Here is a 22,785-nt window from a genome sequence, read left to right as displayed (position 1 = left end):
AACAAAACAAAAAATTCTTATGTTCTATATTATTTTAGAAGGTGGTGTATCCATCAAAAATAGAGAATACATCAAAGTGAGGGGAGTTGGGTGTTCAAAATATTTTTCTGCAAGATAACCACAGGATGCCGCCCCTTACTCTGCACAGGTGTCAGTGACTCCCCTCACCCCTGGGCTCTCCCTGACCACCCTCTTCACAAGGTGCACCCTCTAGAACTCCCTGTCCCAACACTGCCATTGCTTTCTTTCTCTCCACAGCATTTATCACCAATAAACAGACTATATATTTATTTGATTATTTATATTTTACATCTAATCTATTTCTGTGTGAACTCATGTCTTTATGTGATCAAAGTCTGCTTTGTATGTTGCTATAACCCAAGCCCCTAGAATACTCTTTGACACGTGGTAAATGTTGGTAAACACAGCATTAATCTAAACTACTGAATCAGAGTGTTGTTTTACTTACTTCACATCTGTGGGGAATAATATGTTTATTAGTAAGAAAAGTCTGATCCCTTGATTAATTTGGGAGTCTAAGCACATGTATTTATATTTCTTTCCTTCAAACATTGGATTAAAATGAACCATAATGGTGTTTCTTGGGAATAAAAGGGAGACCATTATCAGACAGTTTTTTCAGGAATTCTGGGAAAACTGAGAGGCCAATGGATCAGGTAGATTAAAAAGCAAGATAGAAAAATACAGCTCAAAACATGCACTGCAAAATGTTTGGCAGTAGAAAGAATAGTTCTTCCTATTTTGAAATCTTGGGCAGATTCCAAGCTCAGAGTCAAACTTGTGAGAATGGGTCACTGGGCAATCTGTAGGAAAATTAATTTAAAACCTCCTGTAGGAACAGTTGGGACAACTATTTTAGAAAGGATCTTAGTGTGGGTGAGAGAGCTAGAAAGAAAATCAGAGAAAATACAAGGATATGCTAATCCTATGAAGGGAGAAAGTAGAGGAGAAAAGGAAAGATGTGAAAGGAACTGAAGAGTGGCTCTCAGAAGTGAGCATTCTGACAAATGGAAACTCTAAAGCAAGCACAGACGACGGCGATGCTAGTCGGGGGTCAAGGAACAGTAGGCTGCCAGAAGTGATGAGGAGATCTCATCCTGAGAGAATGAGGTGTCACCACATCCATGGAGCCGTCTGTACATCATGTGCCTCCCTTATGATCAGAAAGGGGAAACCCTGTACAGGAATCTATAGTTACTAACAGTTAGAGGAGGAACTTTAAACTCAACAAAGATAAGGACTAAATCCAAGAGAAGGCCAAACTAATTAAGGGAGAAGAAGAAAATTTCAATATTTTTAGGAGCTTGCAAGAAGATACTGTGGCAATTATTAAAAATTTCAGATTTCCTAGAAATTAAATACATGGTCACTCACTTAAGAATCACATATATGGTCTGAAAATAGCATGTACAATCATCAGTATTTTGAAAGATATAGTAAAGTCTTCTCCCAGAAGATAAAACAAATGATATAAACATGGAGGAAAAAAGCGAAGTTGCATCATAGAAGATAGTTGCAGATGTACCAGTCTTTATATAATAAAAATTCCAGAAAGAAACAAGAGCAAGGAGGGAAGAAACTAATAAAATATAGTGTAGTAAAAAAAAAAAATCAGATCTGAAGAAAGACTTGAATAGACTGAAAGGGTCAAGAGAGTGTTAAGCAGGATTGATAACAAAGAGAAGACACTCTAAATCACATGTTGATGGAAATGTTAAAATTCCTAAGAAATTCTAGAAGGGCTCAACCAATCAATCAACTTCAAAGCATCCGATTAGCATCAAACTTCTTTATCAACTGCCCAAAGTGTCAAGGTAAAAAAGCTACATCTTCCTACAGTATCTACTGAGCTCTAAACCAAAATTACGTTGTTCATTTAATTTTATACACATGAACTTGTATTCAAGCATGAGAGCCAGATAAATAACATTCAAAGCATGCTAAGAATTAGAAATATTGGGATCTACCAAAAATAATATGAAAGAATTCTTGAGGATATTTTTCAGGGAGACCAACACACAAACAAACAAACAAACAAAAAGCAGAGCAAATATAACGTTCAAGAGAAAGAAGTGAACAAAATTACCAACAAGTAAAACAGTGCATTTCTAATTGTAAGACTCATTGTTGGTCAAACCCAAAGTGAGGATCTCAGTGTCCTGTATAATCAATATAAGTAAAGGAAATTGCTTAATTTGTTGTAATATGTATCTCACCATTGTTGGCTTTAAGAAATCCAGTCACACCACACATATCGTGAATCATTTTCAAATGTCATAAAGACTTGGGGCAAGGGACCTGGTGATCCAGATATGACCCAGTCTCTCCATTCCCTTGCTTTTCCGTCTCAGAAATACTCCATCATACTAGCTCTCTTTCCCTAATACTTCTCGATCAGTTGTGACCAAACACTTTCACCCCATTACAGGTTCATAACTATTTTAAATTCATTTCGATTTTTTCTCCCTGCCAGAAAAATTTTAATATTACTTCCAAACAAAGAGACCACTGCTTTCTCTACACTAGTTTTCTTAATGACTACAATAATTGGTTATATTTTTGAACACATAAGTGAAAAGGATAGAAACATAACATCATACATACGATACATAGATACATCAATTGACTGACAGGAATGAAGAACTGGTATGATCAGATTTTGTTATCTTTCTCCCTCAGTGTTACTCCAATATTCCTTTGCAAGATACATATTCAATCAAGAAAAATAACAACTTTCCATAGCAGATATATAATGTTCTTTAATGTAGAATAAATACAAATTATGTGAACATTTCATTTTTAATTTTAAAAACAGGAAATTAAAAACGATAATATATATAATGAACTGAAAAACACATTTAGGTATTGGATGTCCACATGTATATCAGACACAATAAAAACATTTGCTGTTTCTGCCCTACACTTTCAAAAAAGTATCTGAGGTTAATTGTGTAAAAATTGCCACTCTATTGTCTGCAAAGTTTACATTTTCACTTATGTTTATTTCTTTCACACTAGTAATGAATTGTAAGTTTTTATATTTTAATTTTTCTTGAAAGAAAACTAACAGGACTATGTTATTTTAAAAGACTTACAAGAATCTGAAATATTGATGCGAACTTTATTTTCTTTCTCCATGATAGCCTTTCTTGAGCTATTTAAGGTATTATTTTGAAATTCAGGCTGTTAAATTGTTCCTACTAAATAGGCCATGGCTTTTAGAGATATTATATAATGGTTTCCTGAAGTTTTTGCATGATTTATTTTTGCTTTGTGGCTGCCTGTATAAAAGATAACAAAACAAAATGTAGCATCGTATTGAAATTCACTGTCGGCTCGCAGTGAACATGTGCCTTAGTATTTTAATAAGTCTACAGTGGAAAGATGTATCACCCACTTTTGCATTTACCATCTAGTAATTCTTTTTACATTGAACATGTTTTTTAATGCCCCATGTTCTGATATAAAGTGGTTTATTTTCACATAGTGACTTATACAAATGCTTTAATAAAGTGAAGAAATAGAAACAGAGCCCACATATAGATTGACCACATCAATCTATGCCCATAAATAGTCATACTTCATTCGATTCCTGATGTTGGCCGCCAATATTTCCAACACATCCATTCTTGTGTCTGTGTTTGCAGATAGTCCTAGTGTGTGTATTGGGTGCATCTTGCCAAAAGCAGTAAATAGCAGCTGAAACATTCTAATAAATTTGTTTTTTCCAACCTCTTCTACTATGGCTGTTGAATAAGCATGCATTCGAATTCCTCTCAAGTTACATCAGGAGACACTTTATAATGTAGATTGTCATCTTTTCGGCCTTTCTCAGTTCCTCACTGTCCAACACCCATTAAGCCAATAACACAAGTTTTAAGCTCTTGTTATAGCAGAACCTCAATTTTGGTGACATATTTTGTAGTAGTCATGAGAACTGGGTTATGCTGAATTAATAAATACACCTTAACACAATGTTTTTATCACTCACACAAAGGCCGTTGACAATCTGGGACCTCTGCAGGGTAGTTCTTTTCCAAGTGGCAATTCAGGAATTCAGTTTGCTGGAATATTTTAGACACACCGGCTAGAGCATTTAACATCTAGCTGTCTAGTGCAAGAAGAGTGAGAGATGGAAGGATGTGTGTTAACATTCAAAGGCTATGACCTGGACAGGACTCCCAGAATTTCTACAAAGATCCCATTGGCTGCAACATACATGACATAAAAGGGTGGATAAGAAGTGTAGGTGGTGGATAAGAAGTGTAGGTAGTCTTTGGAATAATGGGTGAACTTTACTGTCTCTGTCACAGTGTTCCAAAAACCGATCTGGTTGTCATTAGTGGGATATCAGCTAACTCTCTGGTTGCTGACTCCCAGCTCACTATTTGGTGAGTTATTTCTGGCCACTGTGATTGTGTGCCACTATCCCATGCTACTTTACACCAAGTTTGTATAAAAGTGTTTTTTTTTGATTTCCCATAGCAACGCTGAGTTCACACCATCACATGCACAATAGGGTGTTACTGAGACAGTAATAAAAAGGAGTTAAGTCAGGAAATGTACACTGGAACACGAGATGAGTTGACCTCAGAATTCACCTCACGAACAACCTTTAGACCAGCTCATACAAAAACCCACTTTGCCCTGTGGTCCGGACTGAGTCTCAGGGGACCACTTACTTCCTCTCAACAGGAGCGCCCACATACATCTCCTCTATTAGAGTCCAGGCCTTATGTATCTGAGGGCAAGAGAAGAGCCTCTTTTCATCCCCCTGAATCTTTGCTTCTTTTCAGTAGGGCTAATCTTCTGTGATGAACGACAGTCTCAACTTCCATTCTTCTCTGAGAAGTCATCTCCCCTATTCACTATCTACTTTGCACAAAACTTCCATCAGGGCAATAGATCAAGTCATACTAAGGAGTCCGTTTCCTTGAACCTTGCCATTCTTTCATGAATAACAGTACATGTGAAGCTTCAAAAGCACATTCTGTTTGTACCAGGAAATCTCAGTTTAGTCCGCAATTTGAATATTTTTGGAGAAAGCACGTATGAAGGAAAAGAACACCAGCAGCAGCAACACCAGCCCATATCGCGTTATTCTTTATAAACGTTTTCAAAAAATTAGCCATGCAATATATCTTCTTAGCTTCTTATTAGTTTTCGTATACTGTGACATCATTAGGAAAACTGAACTATATTTATTTTTATAAATGTCTGTTTCACAGGAGAAAACCTTTGCAACATAGTCATTGGAGGAGAGCTCTTAGACATGACACCAAAAGCACAATTCATAAAAGGAAAAAAGTAAACTAAAAGTATTCAAAATGAATTTTTTAATCTAGAAATTCCCTGTCAAGAGGATGAAAAGATAAACGATATACTTGCAAGCTAGATGTGTGACAAAGGACTCGTAACTAGGCTATATAAAGAATTTTGTTTGCAGAAGCCAAATAAATATTTTATTTATTTTTGTGCATTTTTTTATATTCCACATATAATGCTGTACAACCTACTGTTGTATCTTAGAGAAGAATACTGGATTAATGTTAAGAGTCAAATGATATCTGAGTCTTCCACCTTTTTTTAGAGAACTAATCTAGTGGGTGTATGTCGTGGTAAAGGAGCATGGAGCTATAATATGATTAGGTGGGATGCACAAATTTTTATTATTGATCTGCCATTAACATTAATTAAACAACTATGTGATGTGGTAAGTTGTGCAACCGCTAGCAAAATTAGTTTTTTACTTTAAAAAATGAAAATACGAACTGGATAATAATGGACCTTTAAAAATCCCAGATTTGCCTTAAGGGGTTTATCACAAAAGAGTGGATGGAAGTGCTGCGGACATGCCAAACATTACATACACATAAGGTGGTATTGCTTAAATGATTGCTTACCAGGAAGTTAACTAACGTTTGTGTCTTAAATATAACTCAATATTATTACCCATATTTAATTATTTAATAGGATACTGTGGTGTTAACATCACAACATTGAGCAGTACACATTCATTCTTCCCTCTGTGATCAAAATAATTACTCATGTAGTAATATCCTGAAATTAGAGGTCGAGTCACTTTAATATAGTAATGCCAATAGTGTGGTCGCTCCATATTTTATACTGCCTCCATGTCTTTATATTTAAAATTTAACACACAATCCAAACTTCAAATGAATTAACAGCATATCATCTAAGTGGTTTTTTCTGGCTTGTATACTGTTAATAAGTAATTTAATTCTTTGTAGTTGAATGTTTCTTGATGCTCAAGCCCATATAGTAATGAAAGAGTTGGATGTAAAGATTTTTTCCAATAAACTTGTATACTCGTCAGCATTGGGTTATATAGTGAACTGGTTGACAAAGTTTATGACCTTGAAGTATAAATACTTTTCAGATTTTCTGCAGATAATTTCTAGAGGCCAATATGCCGTCTTTCGGAGGAAGTCAAATATTTCCCCATTCAGCTCTCTTTAACGTGTATGAATTGTCCAAAGCCTTATTCAGGCCAACAAGAGTAAAAGGGTAAATTTTACTTCAAAATCTAGGAATTGACAGATGTGGCAAGGGTTGTCAGGCCACTACTACAGGTGCTTTTTGTGGTCTCTATGATGTGCCTAATGACAGTGTGTTGAACATAATCTCCCAAAAGTTCCTCACCTCTACCGTGAAGCACCTGTTGATCCAAGTCTTAGAGAAGCTGCAGTGTTTGGGCTCCCAGGCCTGGACCTTCATACCACTGCTTTATCAATTCTATTCGGAGGATATTATCAGAGTAGGGACTAGGGGGAAGCAAGTGACTTGTCTAGGGCTCAAGCTCTAAAGAGGCACTCCCTCTAACGTTGCATCAAGTACCAAACATGCACTTGCACAACTCTGGTGTTAACAGACAATGTATAAACAAAAGAGCATGGCCAGAAAACAAGTCTCAGTAAAGCAAAGGAGTGAAAATTATATGATATATGGTCTCCAATCCTAACCGAATTAAATTAGAAATCAACAGCAGAAAACTTTTGAGAAATCTCCAAATGTTTGGAAATTAAGCAAATTCCTAAAATAATTTGATTCAAAGAAGAAATAACAATAGGATACACACAGCATGTCAAAATTCACAAAATGTAGCTAAAAGAATGCCTATAGGGAAGTTTATAGTTCTAAGTTTCTATGTTAGAAAAGAAAAGGTGGGGGTCAGCCTGGTTGTGTAGTGGTTAAGTTCACGTACTCTGTTTTGGCAGCCCGGGGTTCATGGGTTTGGATCCTGGGCACAGACCTAAATACCACTCACCAAGCCACACTGTGGCAGCATCTCACATACAAAATAGAGGAATATTGGCACAGATATTAGCTCAGTGACAATCTTCCTAAAGCAAAAAGAGGAAGGTTGGCAACAGATGTTAGCTCAGGGCCAATCTTCCTCACAAAAAAAAAAAAAGAGAGAGAGAAAAGAAAAGAAAACAGAAAGGTCTTAAATCAATGCTCTAAGCTTCTACCTTAAATAACTAGAAAAGAAGAGCAAACTGAACCTAGAACACATGAAAGAAAGGAAATGGTAAGATTAGAGAAAAAATTATCAAAACTTATGAGAAAAATTGCTAAAACAAAACACTGACTTTTAAGAAAAACAAAATGCAAATATGTTTAGTTGGACTGACTAAGAAAATACAATGGAAGACACAAATGAACCAAACCAAGATTTAAGTGGGGACATCATTAATGACCATTCAAAATTAAAAGGGTTATAAGGAAATACTACGAACACCGTTATGCCAAACAATTAGACCACGTAAATGAAATGGACAAATTCCTAGAAAGACACTGATTACCAAAATTATCTCAAGAAGAAATAGAAAATCTATATAGACCTACCAAATATTTAAGGGATAAGTACTAATCCTGATGAAATTTTCAAAAAAAAAAAAAAGAAGAGAAGAGAAGGGAACACTTTTGAACTCATTTTAAGAGGGCAGTATTACCCTCAAACCAAAACCAGGCAAAGCCACCACAGGAGAAGAAAACTGAAAGCCAATATCACTTATGAATATAGATTGGAAATCCTCAGCAAAATGTGAGCACACCAAATCCAGTAACATATAAGAATATTTTTGTGCTCTGACAAAGTGGGATTTTTCCCAGGAATGAAAGATAGGTTTAATGTCTGAAAAATCAATTAATGTAATACTCCACATAAATAGAATAAAGGGCAAAACCATATAATCCTCTCAGTAGATGCAGAAAATCCATTTGACAAAATCCAACTTGCATTCATTATAAAAACTCTGAACAAATTAGAATAAAACTCCCTCAACCTGATCAAAAAGCTTTCATAACAGTTGTTCAGTTAACGTCATGCCAGTGATGTTAGACGGACAGATTTTTCCCCTCACCATGGGAACGAGACAGTGACATCCACTTCCAGGACTTCCAGTCAGCCTTGTACAGGATGTTCCAGACTCTTTGATAAGGGGGGGAGATAGAAGCACACACAGATTGAAAAGGAAGAAGTAAAACTACATTTCTTAACAATGACCTGATCACATTTGTAGTCCGGAAAAGAACTACAGACTAATAATCAGGTTTACAGAGTTTCTAGGATACAAGACAATATACAAAAAGAAATCGTATTTCTGTATACTAGAAACAAAATTCCAAACACAAAATTAAGAAAATATTTCCCTTAACAATAGCATCAAAAGAATAAAATGTTTAGTTGTAAATTTAACTAAAACTACCCAACATTTTTTAGAGAGATGAAAGAACCTCTAAACAAATGGAGAGATATTGCATATTCATTGATTAAAGCTTCATATTATTAAGATGGTAATTCTTCTTGATGTTATCTATTGATCCATTGGAATCCTTACAAATACTTTAGCAGACTTTGTGTAGAAATTGACAAGCTCATACATAATTTTATATGAAACTGTAAAGAAAAAAAGGAAAAGTAGGAGGACTGCCCAATTTCAAACCTTACTATCAAGCTAAATTTATCCAATGTGTTGTTGCATATGGACAGGCATATAGGCCAATGGGATAGAATTGAGAGTTCAGAAATCAATTTTTATATTTACAGTCAATTGATTTTCCACAATAGTGAAAAGGAAATTAAATGGGCAAAGGACAGTCTTTAAAAAAATTTTTGCTGGGACATTGTATATCAACATACAATAAATAAATAGATAAACATATAAAATATATATATGAAATAACATATCATTGTCTCACACCATACAAAAACGTTAACGCACATGGATCAGAGATCTAAATGTAAGAGCCAAAATTATAAAACTTCTAATAAGGGGCTGGCCTGGTGGCACAGCAGTTACTGTTGCGTGCTCCACTTTGGTGGCCTAGTGTTTGCCGGTTCAGATCCCAGGCAAGGACCTCTGCACCGCTTATCCAGGCATACTGTGGCAAGCATCCCATATGTAAAGTAGAGGAAGATGGGCATAAATGTTAGCTCAGGGTCAATCTTTCTCAGCAAAAACTGGACGATTGGCAGCAGATGTTAGCTCAGGGCAAATCTTCCTCCAAAATAAAAAAAGAAACTTTTAATAAAATAGAAGAGAAAATTTTTATGACCTTTGGTTAGGCAAAGAGTTCTTAGATGTGGCACCAAAAATGTGATATATAAAACAAATAAATTAAAATTTGCCTTAATGAAATAAAAGAAAAAATTATAATTTGGACTTAGTCAAATCAAAACTTTTCCTGTCCAAAAGTCACTAAGTGAGAAAATGAAAAGAAAAAGAAAGGGAGGAAAAGGAGAAAATATTTGCAAGTCACATATATTTCATTATGGAATTGTATTAAAGATTTACAAAGAACCCTCACTACTCAATAGTAGGAGAATAAACAGCACGATTTTAAATATCTACATAATTGAATAGAAGTTTCTTTAGTGAAGATATACAGATGGTTAATAAACATTTGAGAAGATACTCAAAAGCATTTAGTCTCATGGAATTGTGAGTTGAAACCACGAGGGGATACTCTTTTACACCCACCAGAATGGGCTATGATAAAGAAAGTAGACAATATCAAATATTGACAAGAATGTGGAAAAACGGGATATCTCATACCTGGCTGGTGTGAATGTAAAGTGGCACATCCACTTTACAAAACTATTTGGCAGTTTCTTAAAATGTTACACATAAATTTACTATACACCTCAGCAATTCCAGTGATAGGAATCTGTCCAAGAAACATGAAAATATCTATCCACCCAAATACTGTGTGGGAATTCATTATTCATCAAAGTTAGTTGCTAAGAGAGCAGATCTTAAAAGTTCTCATCACGAGAAAAAGAAAATGGTACTATGTGTGGTGATGAATGTTAACTAGACATGGTGGTGATCATCTCACAATTATATATGTATATTGAATCATTATGTTGCACACCAGAACTAATATAATGTTATATGTCAATTACATCTCAATAAAAAAGTTAAAAAGTGGAAACAACCCAAATGTTTGCCAACTGATGAGTGAATAAACAAAATGTTGTATACAACGTGAATTACTCTTTGGCAATAAAAAGTTACAAATTACTGATACATGAGACAACATGAAAAATCCTTAAAAAACTATGCTAAGCAAAAGAAACCAATCACGAAAGACAACATATTGTACCGTTTCATTTATATGAAATGCCCAGAAAAAACAAATCTATAGAGACAGAAAGAATAATGGTTGCCTGGGGCTGGAGTTGGGAACAGTGAGTGATGCACAAGAGCTCTTCTTTGGGGAATGGAATGTGCCAAACTGAATAACGCTGATGGTTAAATAGCTCTAGACATCTGCAAAAGTTACTGAATTATTGATTTTCAATGGGTGAACTTTATGATATGGAAGCTATACCATGATAAATCTGTTAAAAAAAAGATTTCATGAACTCTAGAAACTTTTTCTACAATGATTTTTGCTACATATCTATGCTCATATTTTCTTTGCGTGTGTGATTTTTTTAAGGTCCATTCTGTGAGGAGTCAAAGAAATATTGCATTTCTCAGTCTTTTTGGAAAGAAGGAATTTGCCAAAATAAAAGCTTGGCTTGCATTTTTGAATGCCCAGAAGGATTTCTCAATCAAAGCTGTGAAACTGATGTCAATGAGTGTTCTGTACGATGTCAGGACGGTGCTGACTGCATTGATATTCCAAATGTAAGTCTGAATCTAACATACAAGAGAGTAGTTTTAAAATATTTTTTACCATTATCAAACTATTTGAAAAGTACAAGTAATTGAAGTTTTTATTAACGTATTATAATCTTCAAACTCAGGAAAATCAGAGGAGCTACTTTATTTGTTTATTTTCATTTTTTCTCCATTTTAAATAGAAATCCCAATTCCAAAAACACTCTTCAATTTCATTTTCTTTCTCTTCCACCAGAATTCTCCCTTGTGAATAATGTAATTTTGTAAACTTTTCATATTTATTTATTTTTAATTTTTAGTCTATTACTTGATTATTTGATATTATTGCATTTTAACATTTTAACTTAACATTTAACTAAATAAGACTAGGAAACAATTTAATAGTTCCCACAAATGACTTTCTTTACATTTTAGTTAGGTTCATATTTGAATTCATAATATGAATTCATATTCGTATCTTAAGGTCTTCCTTACTCCTATGTCTTGTATTTGATGTTAGCTGTCAGCTGGTCCCTCAACTGGAGCTGTAAGCCAGAACCCTAAGTGTAACTTCTCTATATGGCTTGGCAACAATATGGTGTCTTCCAAGAGCAAGCCTCCCAAGATAATTAAACAGACATTGTATGGCCTCTTAAAAATAGCCTTGAAAGTCACAGAGCATCACTTGTTCTATAGTCACAACATGCTGATGTTCAAGGAAAGGGAATATAGTCCCCAATTCTCAATTAGAGGAGTGTTGAATTTCTGTAGTAGGAAGGAAGAGTATGTGAGATGGGAAGCATTGTTGTGACATTTTGGAAAGTAGAATCTTCCACATTGTTGCACAGAGAACTTCTACTACATGTTTATGAAAATCATTTCCAACCCTCTCTTGGTAAGAATCCTTCTATTATCTCTGAAATATCCCAATGCTTTTATAAAAAATACTTTTTCGTCTTTCCTAGGAAATCATGTGCATCTGTTCCACAGCATTTACAGGCAAGCTTTGTAAGAGACTTCAAACACCACGTGAGCAATTTCCATGCAAGAATAATGCCACATGTGTGAAATATGAGAAAGACTATCACTGCAGGTATAATTAACTAATTTCCTTTTTTTAAACAAAAAAATACGTGAATTTTCAAACCAAAAATAAAACAGCATGTTCTGTTTTAAACTTTAATTTTATTTTATGGCATGTAATATTCTACTTAAGTTAAGGAGAAACTTTTCATGTTTTTTATGGGTTATTTAATTGGTGTGGTATTGGTTTTTAAAAAATATTTAAGAAATTCTCAGACATAATTTGGGCACACACTTATAAAATGTATCTTATTGTATAATGGGATTTTTAGGATAACTGAATAATATTTAAAGGTCTAGAATGAAGTGATAAATGTAAATACCCATAGTATTATTTCTACTGTACACATACAACATTAAGGTTATATTTTGAAAGTGCAGAGTAACCATCTCTTCCTTCGGTTCACAGATCTCAGCTGATAATTTTTAGTTAGGGTCTTTAGGCAAACTTTTAGTAAACAGTGCTTTATTTAAATAAGAATTTGAAAAAATTACCCATTCGTAAATGACAGAAGTGACCTAGTTATTAGGGCCTATAATTTTAATCATTTTAAATAGGCTTAGAGATACTTTCTCACACCATTAAGAAGTATAATTTGTACTCTTCACACTTACTTGACTTTTATCTGGCTGCTTAAAGTAAGTTCTGTTGGGCATTACTGAAGGGTAGTAAACAGCCTTTTAAAATTTTAGAATATTCATAAAGGCAGAAAATTAAAAGCTGTAGTACAAGAAAGTCTTAAAACACATTGAAAAGAACAGAATATGCATACACATCACTGATAAATGACTAACAATATTTTCATCAGTTTCAAAGGAATCTAAATGCAAGATTTAAAAAATATATTAAGCTTTTAAAATGTGACATTTTCAAAAGAGCATGAAGAGAAACTTCCTCATTATGTCAAGATCTTGGAAGATCTAACTCATCCAATCATTTTGTGCATGGGAATGTTAATTTACCAATAAATCCAATTATTGTCCTTTTAAAAATATTGACTTTTTAATATGTCATTTCTTTTTCTGAGCCTAATAGTGCTAGTATATTTATGAATCTACTTAGAAAAGTAATCAACTTTAAAAAATATGGATAGCATTATATAAATAGGGGTAAATATACATCCACATATAATATTTATTTTTAAAAATCTTTTGTATTAAGTATGATGCTTTTTTTGGTCCTTATTATTAGCGTTTTCTGGTTGTCTGGAAGACTTTGTTTTTGATCTCATCATCAAAGGAAAAACTAGATAACCAGAGGCATTGTTGCCATCCCTCAGTTGATTGTTCTGTTACTATTTAATGGATTTAATTTTAAAATGATAGATTTTGATCCAGAATGCTTTGTTAAGCATGTTTTAGATGGGATGGAAGTTGTAGAAATTAAAGTTAGGTTTCCCTAGGATGGATGAAATATGTTAAGTAGTTAAGCAAGTTGTAAAAACTTTGAAGTAAAATTACTCATGAAATTAATATGAGCCACTGTGTGTCTTCTAATTGTGGGAACTGCCCACATTCTTTAAGACTTTGGTGTACATTGTGCTCATCTTGAATCTACTTAACTAAAAACATTTTCCTCTCATTTGGTTAAATCAGACTCCTGATTATCAGAGGGAAAAAACAAGGCAAGTGACAGGAGAATAAAAACAAAACTGCTTCAACGAGGCAGAAATAACACATTGTCAAATTTGAATGATGAGTGAAAATCTAAGCCTCAGAAATCAGTAAGAGTATGGCCAAAATTTGGAACATGGAAGCAGAATTTTCAGCCCCAGTTTCCAACCCCCCAAACTCACTAGCGACACTCAAAAAATTCCTAACTCTCACTCAGTTGAAGTAATGGCGATATAATCAATATAAATTAATAAGGCATAAACTTAAAACAATGACAAAAAATTAGTCTTGTCTGTTTTTCTTTTCACAAAAAAGATTAAGGGAATGACTGAAAATAATAAGAAAAATAAAACCCCTTCAACTTAAATGCCTTTAAGTTAAAAATTTCTCTGTGCATTGCTATGCTAGAAGGCATATTTTTTTAGATCAGTGATTCTCACATTTTGGTGGCACCAGACTTGAGTGCATTAGAATTTCCTGAAGGGCCGTTTAAAACCTTGATCCTAGCGTTTCTAATTCACTAAGTCTGGGGTGGAGGTTGCAAATGTGCATGTCTAACAAATTCTCAAGTGACACTGATGCTGCTGATCTGAAGACTGTACATTGAGAATCACTGGTTAAGATGAGCCGAGCTCCAACAGCACCAATGCAGAAAATCCTCCTCTCCTTTTTCCCTTACTGTATCTACACCCCACAAACCCAAGCTTCTCCTCTTCTGTTCTGAACCCAGGAGAAAAAAGTGTGGGGTTGGGGAAGGAGCGAAATGAAGAGGAGAATACAAAGGTGATGATAGTATCAGTTTCTCTACTTTAACTTGTGGACTAGATCTAAATTCCTATAATTAGATGAGAGAGAGGAACTGAAGCAAAATTACCTCCTCGAGAAGGAGAATAAAACTCTAGTTATGAGAATTATTCAGCTTCTAGTGACCTACAAGCAAGGCAGTATTAGAAAAGCTAACTATTACGTGTGCCTACAAACTGACATTTCCCTTAATACTTAGAAGGCTGAAAGTTTTAGTTGTTTATGGCATAAAAATTTTTTTTTAAGAACAGTAAGTACGGTAGTGAAACATCAAAAGTGGCATTGCTGGGAGCAGACAGGGCACAAGTGGGATCTGGTGGAAAAGGAAGAGGGATAATGATGTCTTGGAGTCATCAGAAAGGTGGAACACAACTTTGTTGATTCTCTGAAATTACTGAGGGTTATTTTGGTTAGGGGTGTCAATACTTTGGCTAATAATTTGAAAATAAAATGGAGTTTGTGAACTATAGTAATTGCAGAAAATGAAAAATGATTTATAAGAATACTTGAAGAGTTTCTGTTAATACTCAAAGGAAATCAGCTAAGGTTCTGCCAGGAAACAGATGGCTCACTCAGAGTAATTTAGAAGAGTTGAATGAAAGGAGTAAAGGGTATGAGGATTAAGGGAAACTAACAATGTATGATTAATCATCCTGCATTGTGAAACAGTGGGGAGCTGTTTGCCTTCCCTATGCTGAAGGGCAAGCTAAGAATGAGTTAATAGAAGCCAGAGAGAGAAGTGTAGCTGTAGTACAGAACATTCTGACGCCAACTATGAACTTATGTAGATGAACATAGTTACTGTCAACCTAACACCTGGCAGTGAGAGAGTGGAGAGGGAATACCTGATGGTATTCTCCTCTCACCTTCTGACTTTCTGCTGGTCCAGCACGTTAGTAGAACCCAGTCACTCGCCAGCATCCTGAAGTACAGCGCAGGATGGAGAAGGATGAAGAAAAAGCATTGGAGGAGACTATTCAGTACCCAAAGAAATGTACGAGAGATTAAGACAATTAAATGTGAATTATGACACATTAGAGAGGATTTATGCTGAGGGGAGAAGAATAGATGTGTCATCAGAGGGAGTGAAAAAGGAGAGAAACATTCTCAGAGACTAAACTAGGTTGGATGTCTACCTGTCTATGGTATCCTAAGAAGCAAACTCCTTGATCTATCCTCTAGGAGACAGCAGAGACTTTCAATATAATTATAGTATGATTATAGTATGATGGAAGGCTGTGCTCTGAGTTTCTTGGCTCTCAAATACACAAAGACCCAGGAGCCACACGAGCATTTGACCAGAAGAGTGGCCCAACCTCAAGACCTCAAGAAGAAGACCTCAAGAAGAAGAGTGGCCCAACCTCAAGACCGGCTGCACAGTAAAGTCATTCACAGTGAATGCTGTGGTGTGGAAACACTTGCCCACTTCCAGCACCAGGACTTGTCACAGAAATGGGAGAACAGAAAGCAGAGAATTCCTCCCACTCTTCTCTACCATCGTTCCTCTCTGACTATAAGAGCAAAAGAAGAGTTTTTCACCTTTTTGTGTTTGTTTGGCCACAGGAAATGAGTTGTTTCAAGGTCTGTTTGGCACTTTTTTGCCCTTTGATACTTCAAATTAGGATTTGGCAGAAAGTCTATCCTTGAGTGACACTGAAATTCCTGCTAGAGGTTTTAAGGGAGAGTGAAACCGTCAAACTCCACAGTGACATCAAAAAACTGACCTGCAGTGAGCCAGTCCTGATGGCCTAGTGGTTTAAGTTCTGTGCTCACTGCTTTAGTGTCCCAGGTTTGCTTCCCAGTCATGGAAGCATGTTATCATCTGTCAGTTGCCATGCTGTGGCAGTGGCTCACATAGAAGAACTGGAACAATTTGCAACTAGGATATACAACTATGCACTGGGGCTTTGGGGAGGGAAGACAAGAGGAAGATTGGGCAAATCTTCTCCTGTGGGGGTGGAGGGGTGGGGGGAAATGATTTGCAGTATGTAGCTGTGCTACTGGATGTCATCTTGCAATCATAAGGAAATCCAGCTAGAGGACAAAGCCAAAATGCAAATAAGTGTAGAGTTGAGAGGATCAACAAGAAAGCCAGAACTATGATCTAGCTCTGCATGATGCAAGGACTACCTCTAAACAGTTTGCTCATATGGGCCAATAAGGCCAGTGTCAGTTTAGTTTTTGCATTGAGATATTATTTACAACTGAAAACCTGAAAATTAATACACTGGAAATCTTTGTAAATCATTGATTTCATTTGATCACATATTTTAAATGGTTAACCTTTTGTCATATTTGTAGTTCTATTGTTCACTCAAATTAGTTAGCTACTAAAAGAAAACAAAATATCCCTGCAATATAGTTTATTGCTTTATATACAATAATTTTGAATTACTATGAAAGTCTATTCCACTCTAAGCTGTTCAAGAGGGCGACTGTGGTTTAATCGTTTTGCAGCTCTGGAGCCTTTTACTGTGTAACACATAAAGAATTTCCCAAATAGTTTATTTAATTCATTATTTAATTTGTTTGTAGTGTTTTGATTTTACTGGGTAAGATGGAAGGTCTTAACTCTGGATATGGCATAAAGTGACTCATTCATTCATTCATTTAATGATTAATTATTGAGCGCCTACTTTTCCAGGAACATTCCTCCTATAATGGAAACTCTTCTATAGCAGTAGAAAAAAAGAAAAGAAAAGCAGGCAAAACACCCTTCCCTCAAGAAACTTACATTCTAGTGGATGGATGCTATTTTACAGAATCGTTCCAACTCCTTTTTCCAGACTCGACTTCTGACGTATGATCCCAAGTGAAGGCACAGGGAGATGAGCTAGGAAGCTAGTATACTACTACAGCTAGAGATAGTGGTGATGACATTCCCTCCAAAGAGACACACGATGATGGAATTAAGGACCAGATTTGGAATATATTTCTAAAGAAGATTCAATGTTTTGCTGAAGGACTGGATGTGCGTCAAGAGATAATAAGAAGCCAAGGGTAACTCTAAGATTGTTTGCTCCATTGAAGAGTTGGGGTATAATCTTCTAAAATGGGGAAATATGTAGGAAGAGAAGCATGGTTGAGAGGGATGGAAATCAAGAAGTCAGTCTGGGACAAGTTAGCTGAGACACCTCATGCAGCGAAGTGGAATGCTAAGGTAGGCATTCAGGTAGGTTAATTCCAGTTTAGAGGAGACGTCTGGGATACAAATATACATTTGAAAGCCAGCCACATAGCCACGGCCTTTAACACCAGGAAACTGCATGAGATCACCTTGTAGTGAGCCTAGAGAGGGAAGTGAGAGGTTTGCACACTGAGACCTTGGACACTCTTACAGTTAAGGGATGAAAGGATAGGAATATGAAACTGAAAAGTACTAGTGAGTTGAGGTCAGAAAAATACAGAGAGTCATCTCAGACACTATGAAATATTTTAAGAATATTAAGACAATATTAGATGGTCTCAAAATATGTGGCTAGATCTACTTAGAGGAAAATGAGGATTGATTTTTGCAATTGGAAATTGGAGATAATGGTTTCCTTGAAAAGAGCAGTTTCACAGAATGATGGGAAAAATATTGATTAGATCAATTCACAAACGAATGGAAGGAAAGAAATGGGCTTTTCCTGTGAAGGATAGTAGTGATAGAGAGTAAGGGGGTGGCAGCTGAAGGAAGTTCAAAACAGGTCATTTTTAAATAGTAGGAGAGATGGGTTGGAATATAGTACACAAGCAAAGGAGTTAGCTTAGATGAGATGGCCCACATTCTATCAATTATAATAGAGAAAAGTCAAATATTTGTACTGATATGGGTGTTTTGAATATGTGGTGTCGAATCATTCAGAAAGTGTCTCCTGATTGTTCTAGTCCTCACGTGAAATAAGAAGCAAGGTGAGATGGAAAAGTATGAAGAGCTCCAGATGAGTGAGAGGGAAATATAGGATTATTGATATGCAGCAATAAGGGTCTCTTTGCAGTTAGTGAGCATTAATTTAAAGTGCATTCTGTCCACAACGAAGTGTGGCATCCTCAAACCATGTTTAGTTACTCTTATGCCCACATGAAATAGCTTGAGTGTTGAATTAAACTAGGATTGGGTCTTGACCGGCCTACAATAATGGGGAAAGGAGTAAGTGATTTGAGGATGTATGTAAGAAGTGAGTATAGAAATGGATCATGGAATCAAATTCAAGTAAGTAAGGAAGTGAGGATATAATAAAGATGAGAGACATTGAAGATTTAGTAGGGTCAATGGATTATGGTGGTAAAAAAATTGCCTTCAAAGGACTAGAAAGAGTGAACTGGAAAGGGAAATGAGGCTGTGGGTAGAAGATGAGATACTTGAAATGGAGATTCAGGAAGTCATGATTGTGGAGGGAATATAATTATGTATGATGGTATGGTATAATGATAGTATATAGAGTCATACAGTGGGACCAGGTTGGAAAGTCAAGAAGAAGACTGAGATCTTTGTGTTGAGATGATCTCCTCCTCTAAGAAGCTGGCGTTTTAAGTGGATCAACTCTGCAGATATTGAAATAACTAAGTAAGACTGGAATTGTATTAGAAAAAGATAATGAGCCAAGTGTTAAATGTTAAAGAATTAGAATTAGAGGGAGTGGTGAGAAGGGTTAGGTATGAATTCAACAGGAGAAGATATGTGTAGCATAGTTGATGGCACTGCCTTCACATGATTGAGATTTTTAAGGAGAAGGGTGAAATATTGATCTTAAAACCAAAATGAGGAAAAAGGAAGGTGTCTCCCCTAACATCCAGGCCCTGAAATGTGAGGGGTGAGGGAGAGAGTAGCTACCACTTAAGAAATTGAAGTCCAAATGAAAACGTGTACAGAGCTGATTGGGGGAAAGATCCACATGGTGAGGAATGACCTGGGAGCCTCTGGCTTCTTGGGGTGTCTGAGGTAAATGGTGATTATGTGTTAACCTTGATGGCCTCGAAGGTAGATCATAGTGGGGCAATCATGAGTGTTGGCATCATATTAGGGATATGAGGGCTTGTCAGGAGCTTGCAGAGCTCAATGGACAGCCCTTGGAAGCTCCTCCAAAGGCAGTGCTAAAGCCACAGGTCTCTGTGGGCCCCAACTCATTTACACAAGCAGCAGTGCCCAGAGTACTGCAGAGTACAGCTCCACTGAGGCTCTCTAGGGTCCCTGATGATCCCTCTGATGGAGGTGCAGGGGTAGTGGAGGGAAGGGCCTTATGACCTGACATACAGGATTCTGAGTTCTGCACTATACACTAGAGTGGGATGTGTTTGTACTTGAAGACTATGTAAGGATTTTGAAGACCTTATGAACAACACTCCAAATATTGCCATCACACACCACACACAGCACGTGCATGTGCACACGTGCACGGACGCACACACTTACCTATTATAATATTTACTGAGTGCAATGACTAACATTTTCTATATGTAAAGATAATCACATTCTGAATATTCAGATGGAAATGAGGAAACCTGAATCAGGAAATAAATGTTAATAAAACCAGCTAGTATCTTTCTCTTATGACAAGTTTTTCCAGTCTGAAAATAAATTTTTAGCAAATATTTACTGAGAGTTATCTTTGGAAAAGACATTAGAAGCTAGATATTGGAAAAATATAAATATTATGTCTTTAAAAAATCAGAAATTTCATGATATACAGATTTTTGCTTTCTAAACCTTTTATTTTCTCCGCTCAAATTCTAAAATATTCCATGGGATAATGATGCTCTATTTTGTTTTCTCAGCTTATTGTTTTGTTTTTTCCTGGTTCCTACTCAGGGAGTTGCAATTATAGCTTGTTCTGCTTAGGTGCCAATTCAATGTATTAAAATACTTTTCTTTTTCTCAAGTCAGTTTCAGCATTTCATTAGCCTGTGTGATGTCTCACCATACCAGCCACTGGTAGTGTTTGGGTTTTCAATTTGTGTCACAGGTAAACCTAATTAAGCATGCATTGCGACTTTCAAATAGAACATTGCACCACAGAAATGCATAGGTCAGCATGTTTCCTTTCAACATATAATAAAGTTATATTTTCACATTAATTTTGAAAAATGCTTTTTAAAACAGCAGTCACACATTCTGATGATGAATGTGTTAATTAATGGAATGCTTCCACTTGGTCTCTCAATAATTCTCAACCAACAGGAAACCTCAACCTCGTGGAGTTAATTATCTCAAAAGCTGGGCTGCTACATTTTTCTTTCCTTGAAACCAATAGCCATATTTATAAGGCTAACCTTCCCTTTTGAATAAATCATTCTAAACTTTAACATAGAAAAAAAGTTTGTTAAAGTTTAAATATAGTTTTATAATTTCACATTCTGGTTATAAGCTGTATTACAATTGAAAATAGCTGGAACATGGTTGACATTTCCTCACCAAGAGTAGCTCCTGCTGCTATTAATGTCATTTTATATTTTCAGGAACTGTTATAGTTGACTGAAGTCATCCCCAAATCTAAGTGCTCATTTTGAGAAAATATGATCTCATTGGTATAACCTTTCTCCCATTAGTCTTTGGCCTACTAATTCCCTGTAAATAATAAATAAGAATAAAATATTATGACAGAAGTTCATACAGACCTATGAACATAAAGGTTGAATTAACATCAGGTGACCTCTAAGTCTTCCAGGACATACCTGATCAAATGAAGCTTGGCCCCATAATGCTCTGCACATAGTGCTTTAACATTTCTTAGTATCCAATATTCTTCTGCTGCGCCCTCAGGATCTCATTTGGTCGGCAGCAAATTCTGCAGTACCAAGTCTCTTTTGTATACCTTCCTTTCTTTTTCTGACTGAAACCTGAGGACCCGTAGTCCTCTTGGGTGACTACTGTCTGCCCTTCTACAACCTGCAAACCACTGGCAGGGAAGTGTATAGGTAGCCTTGCCCTTGTTGCCATATCCAGACCATTTTTCTTCCTCTTTCTGAAAAGCCTATCCATTTTTAGCATATGACATCAGCTCTACCGTTCTCTAACTCTCTCTTTCTGCCTCCCAAGGTTCCTTTCAAGTATCCCCTCTTCTCTCAGTTGCTGTCCACTCCTCACTAAAGGCTTTAGCATCGGGCTTTCTCTCCTTTTCTCTACCACTATTTTCATCTTTCTTGATGACTTCAATATTTATCTTGGAAATCCACTCACCGTCTTTACTTAAATCCTTCAGCATTTTTTTTACAAAATTTTTTTTCCTTCTCCTCTTGATCTTGGCTCATTTCCTGTGGTCATATCTTATAATTTATCATGACCTGTAATTGCACATGCTGCAACACCCTGATTTAAATGTTTCCACTCTCTGATCATCATTTCACATATATTTCAAGCTCACTCACTCATGTACTCTAATACCTAAATTACGGAGTAATGTTTCTCCATAACCAACAGGTACCTCTAATTATTTGACTGCACATGCTCTCCTCTGTCCATCACCCTTGGCAGGTCCTCATTTTCCTTTTCACAAAGCATACGCATATATCCACTCTCAACTCCTTGGCTCTCTTTTTCTATGTTATGTTGACCTGAAAACACCAAACTAGTTTAATTCTGCATCCCACCAGGTACACCTGGTCTATTTTCATGCATGTCTGATGTGGCCTCTCAAACTTAATATATTCCAAAAGAGTGGTTGATTTTCAATCCCTGGATAAACTTGCTTTTCTGTCAGTGTTCTTTAGATTTATCTTTGATTTCTCTGCGTCTCTGTCAGCCCACTTCTTGTCCATCAACAATTCCTTTAAACTCTCCCATAAATATACACCATGGATATAAACACTTTTGTCAGTATGAAATTAACACCTTGCTAAAAACATCAAAAGTACTCATCTGGAACAGTTTGTTAGCATCCCACTGTGCCTCCTTACTTTGTCTCTTCATTCAGCTACATGTAGAAGAGTGGATGAGAGCCTCATTGAGAAAGCTAATGGTTGGGCAATAGTTTGAGTGAGGTGATGGAACACGCAGCTACCTAGGGAAAGAATGTCCATGGCAGAGGGAATACCCAATGCAAAAACCTTGGCCTATTTAGATCGTACTAAAGAGGCTACTGTAACTGGTCTGAAGAAAACAGGGGGAAGCAGTGAGGATGGAGAGGAAATCGGAGCTGGGGGCAGTTGT

At 36.0% G+C, this 22,785-nt stretch overlaps 1 protein-coding gene across 2 annotated transcripts in view; it reads left to right on the top strand.

Moving 5' to 3' along the window:
- LOC100070526 (eyes shut homolog) overlaps nucleotides 1–22,785 on the top strand; it is a 319,688-nt gene that overhangs the window by 249,906 nt on the left and 46,997 nt on the right. For both annotated transcript variants that reach the window (XM_070244798.1, XM_023625135.2), the window contains 2 exons: nucleotides 10,993–11,183; nucleotides 12,122–12,249. In XM_070244798.1, the coding sequence (XP_070100899.1) occupies nucleotides 10,993–11,183; nucleotides 12,122–12,249 (319 nt within the window). The remainder of the gene's footprint in view (nucleotides 1–10,992; nucleotides 11,184–12,121; nucleotides 12,250–22,785) is intronic.

This window comes from Equus caballus, chromosome 20, assembly GCF_041296265.1.
Source record: "Equus caballus isolate H_3958 breed thoroughbred chromosome 20, TB-T2T, whole genome shotgun sequence".
NCBI classification, from domain to species: Eukaryota; Metazoa; Chordata; class Mammalia; order Perissodactyla; family Equidae; genus Equus; species Equus caballus.
This window is presented reverse-complemented; position numbering and strand designations above follow the sequence as displayed.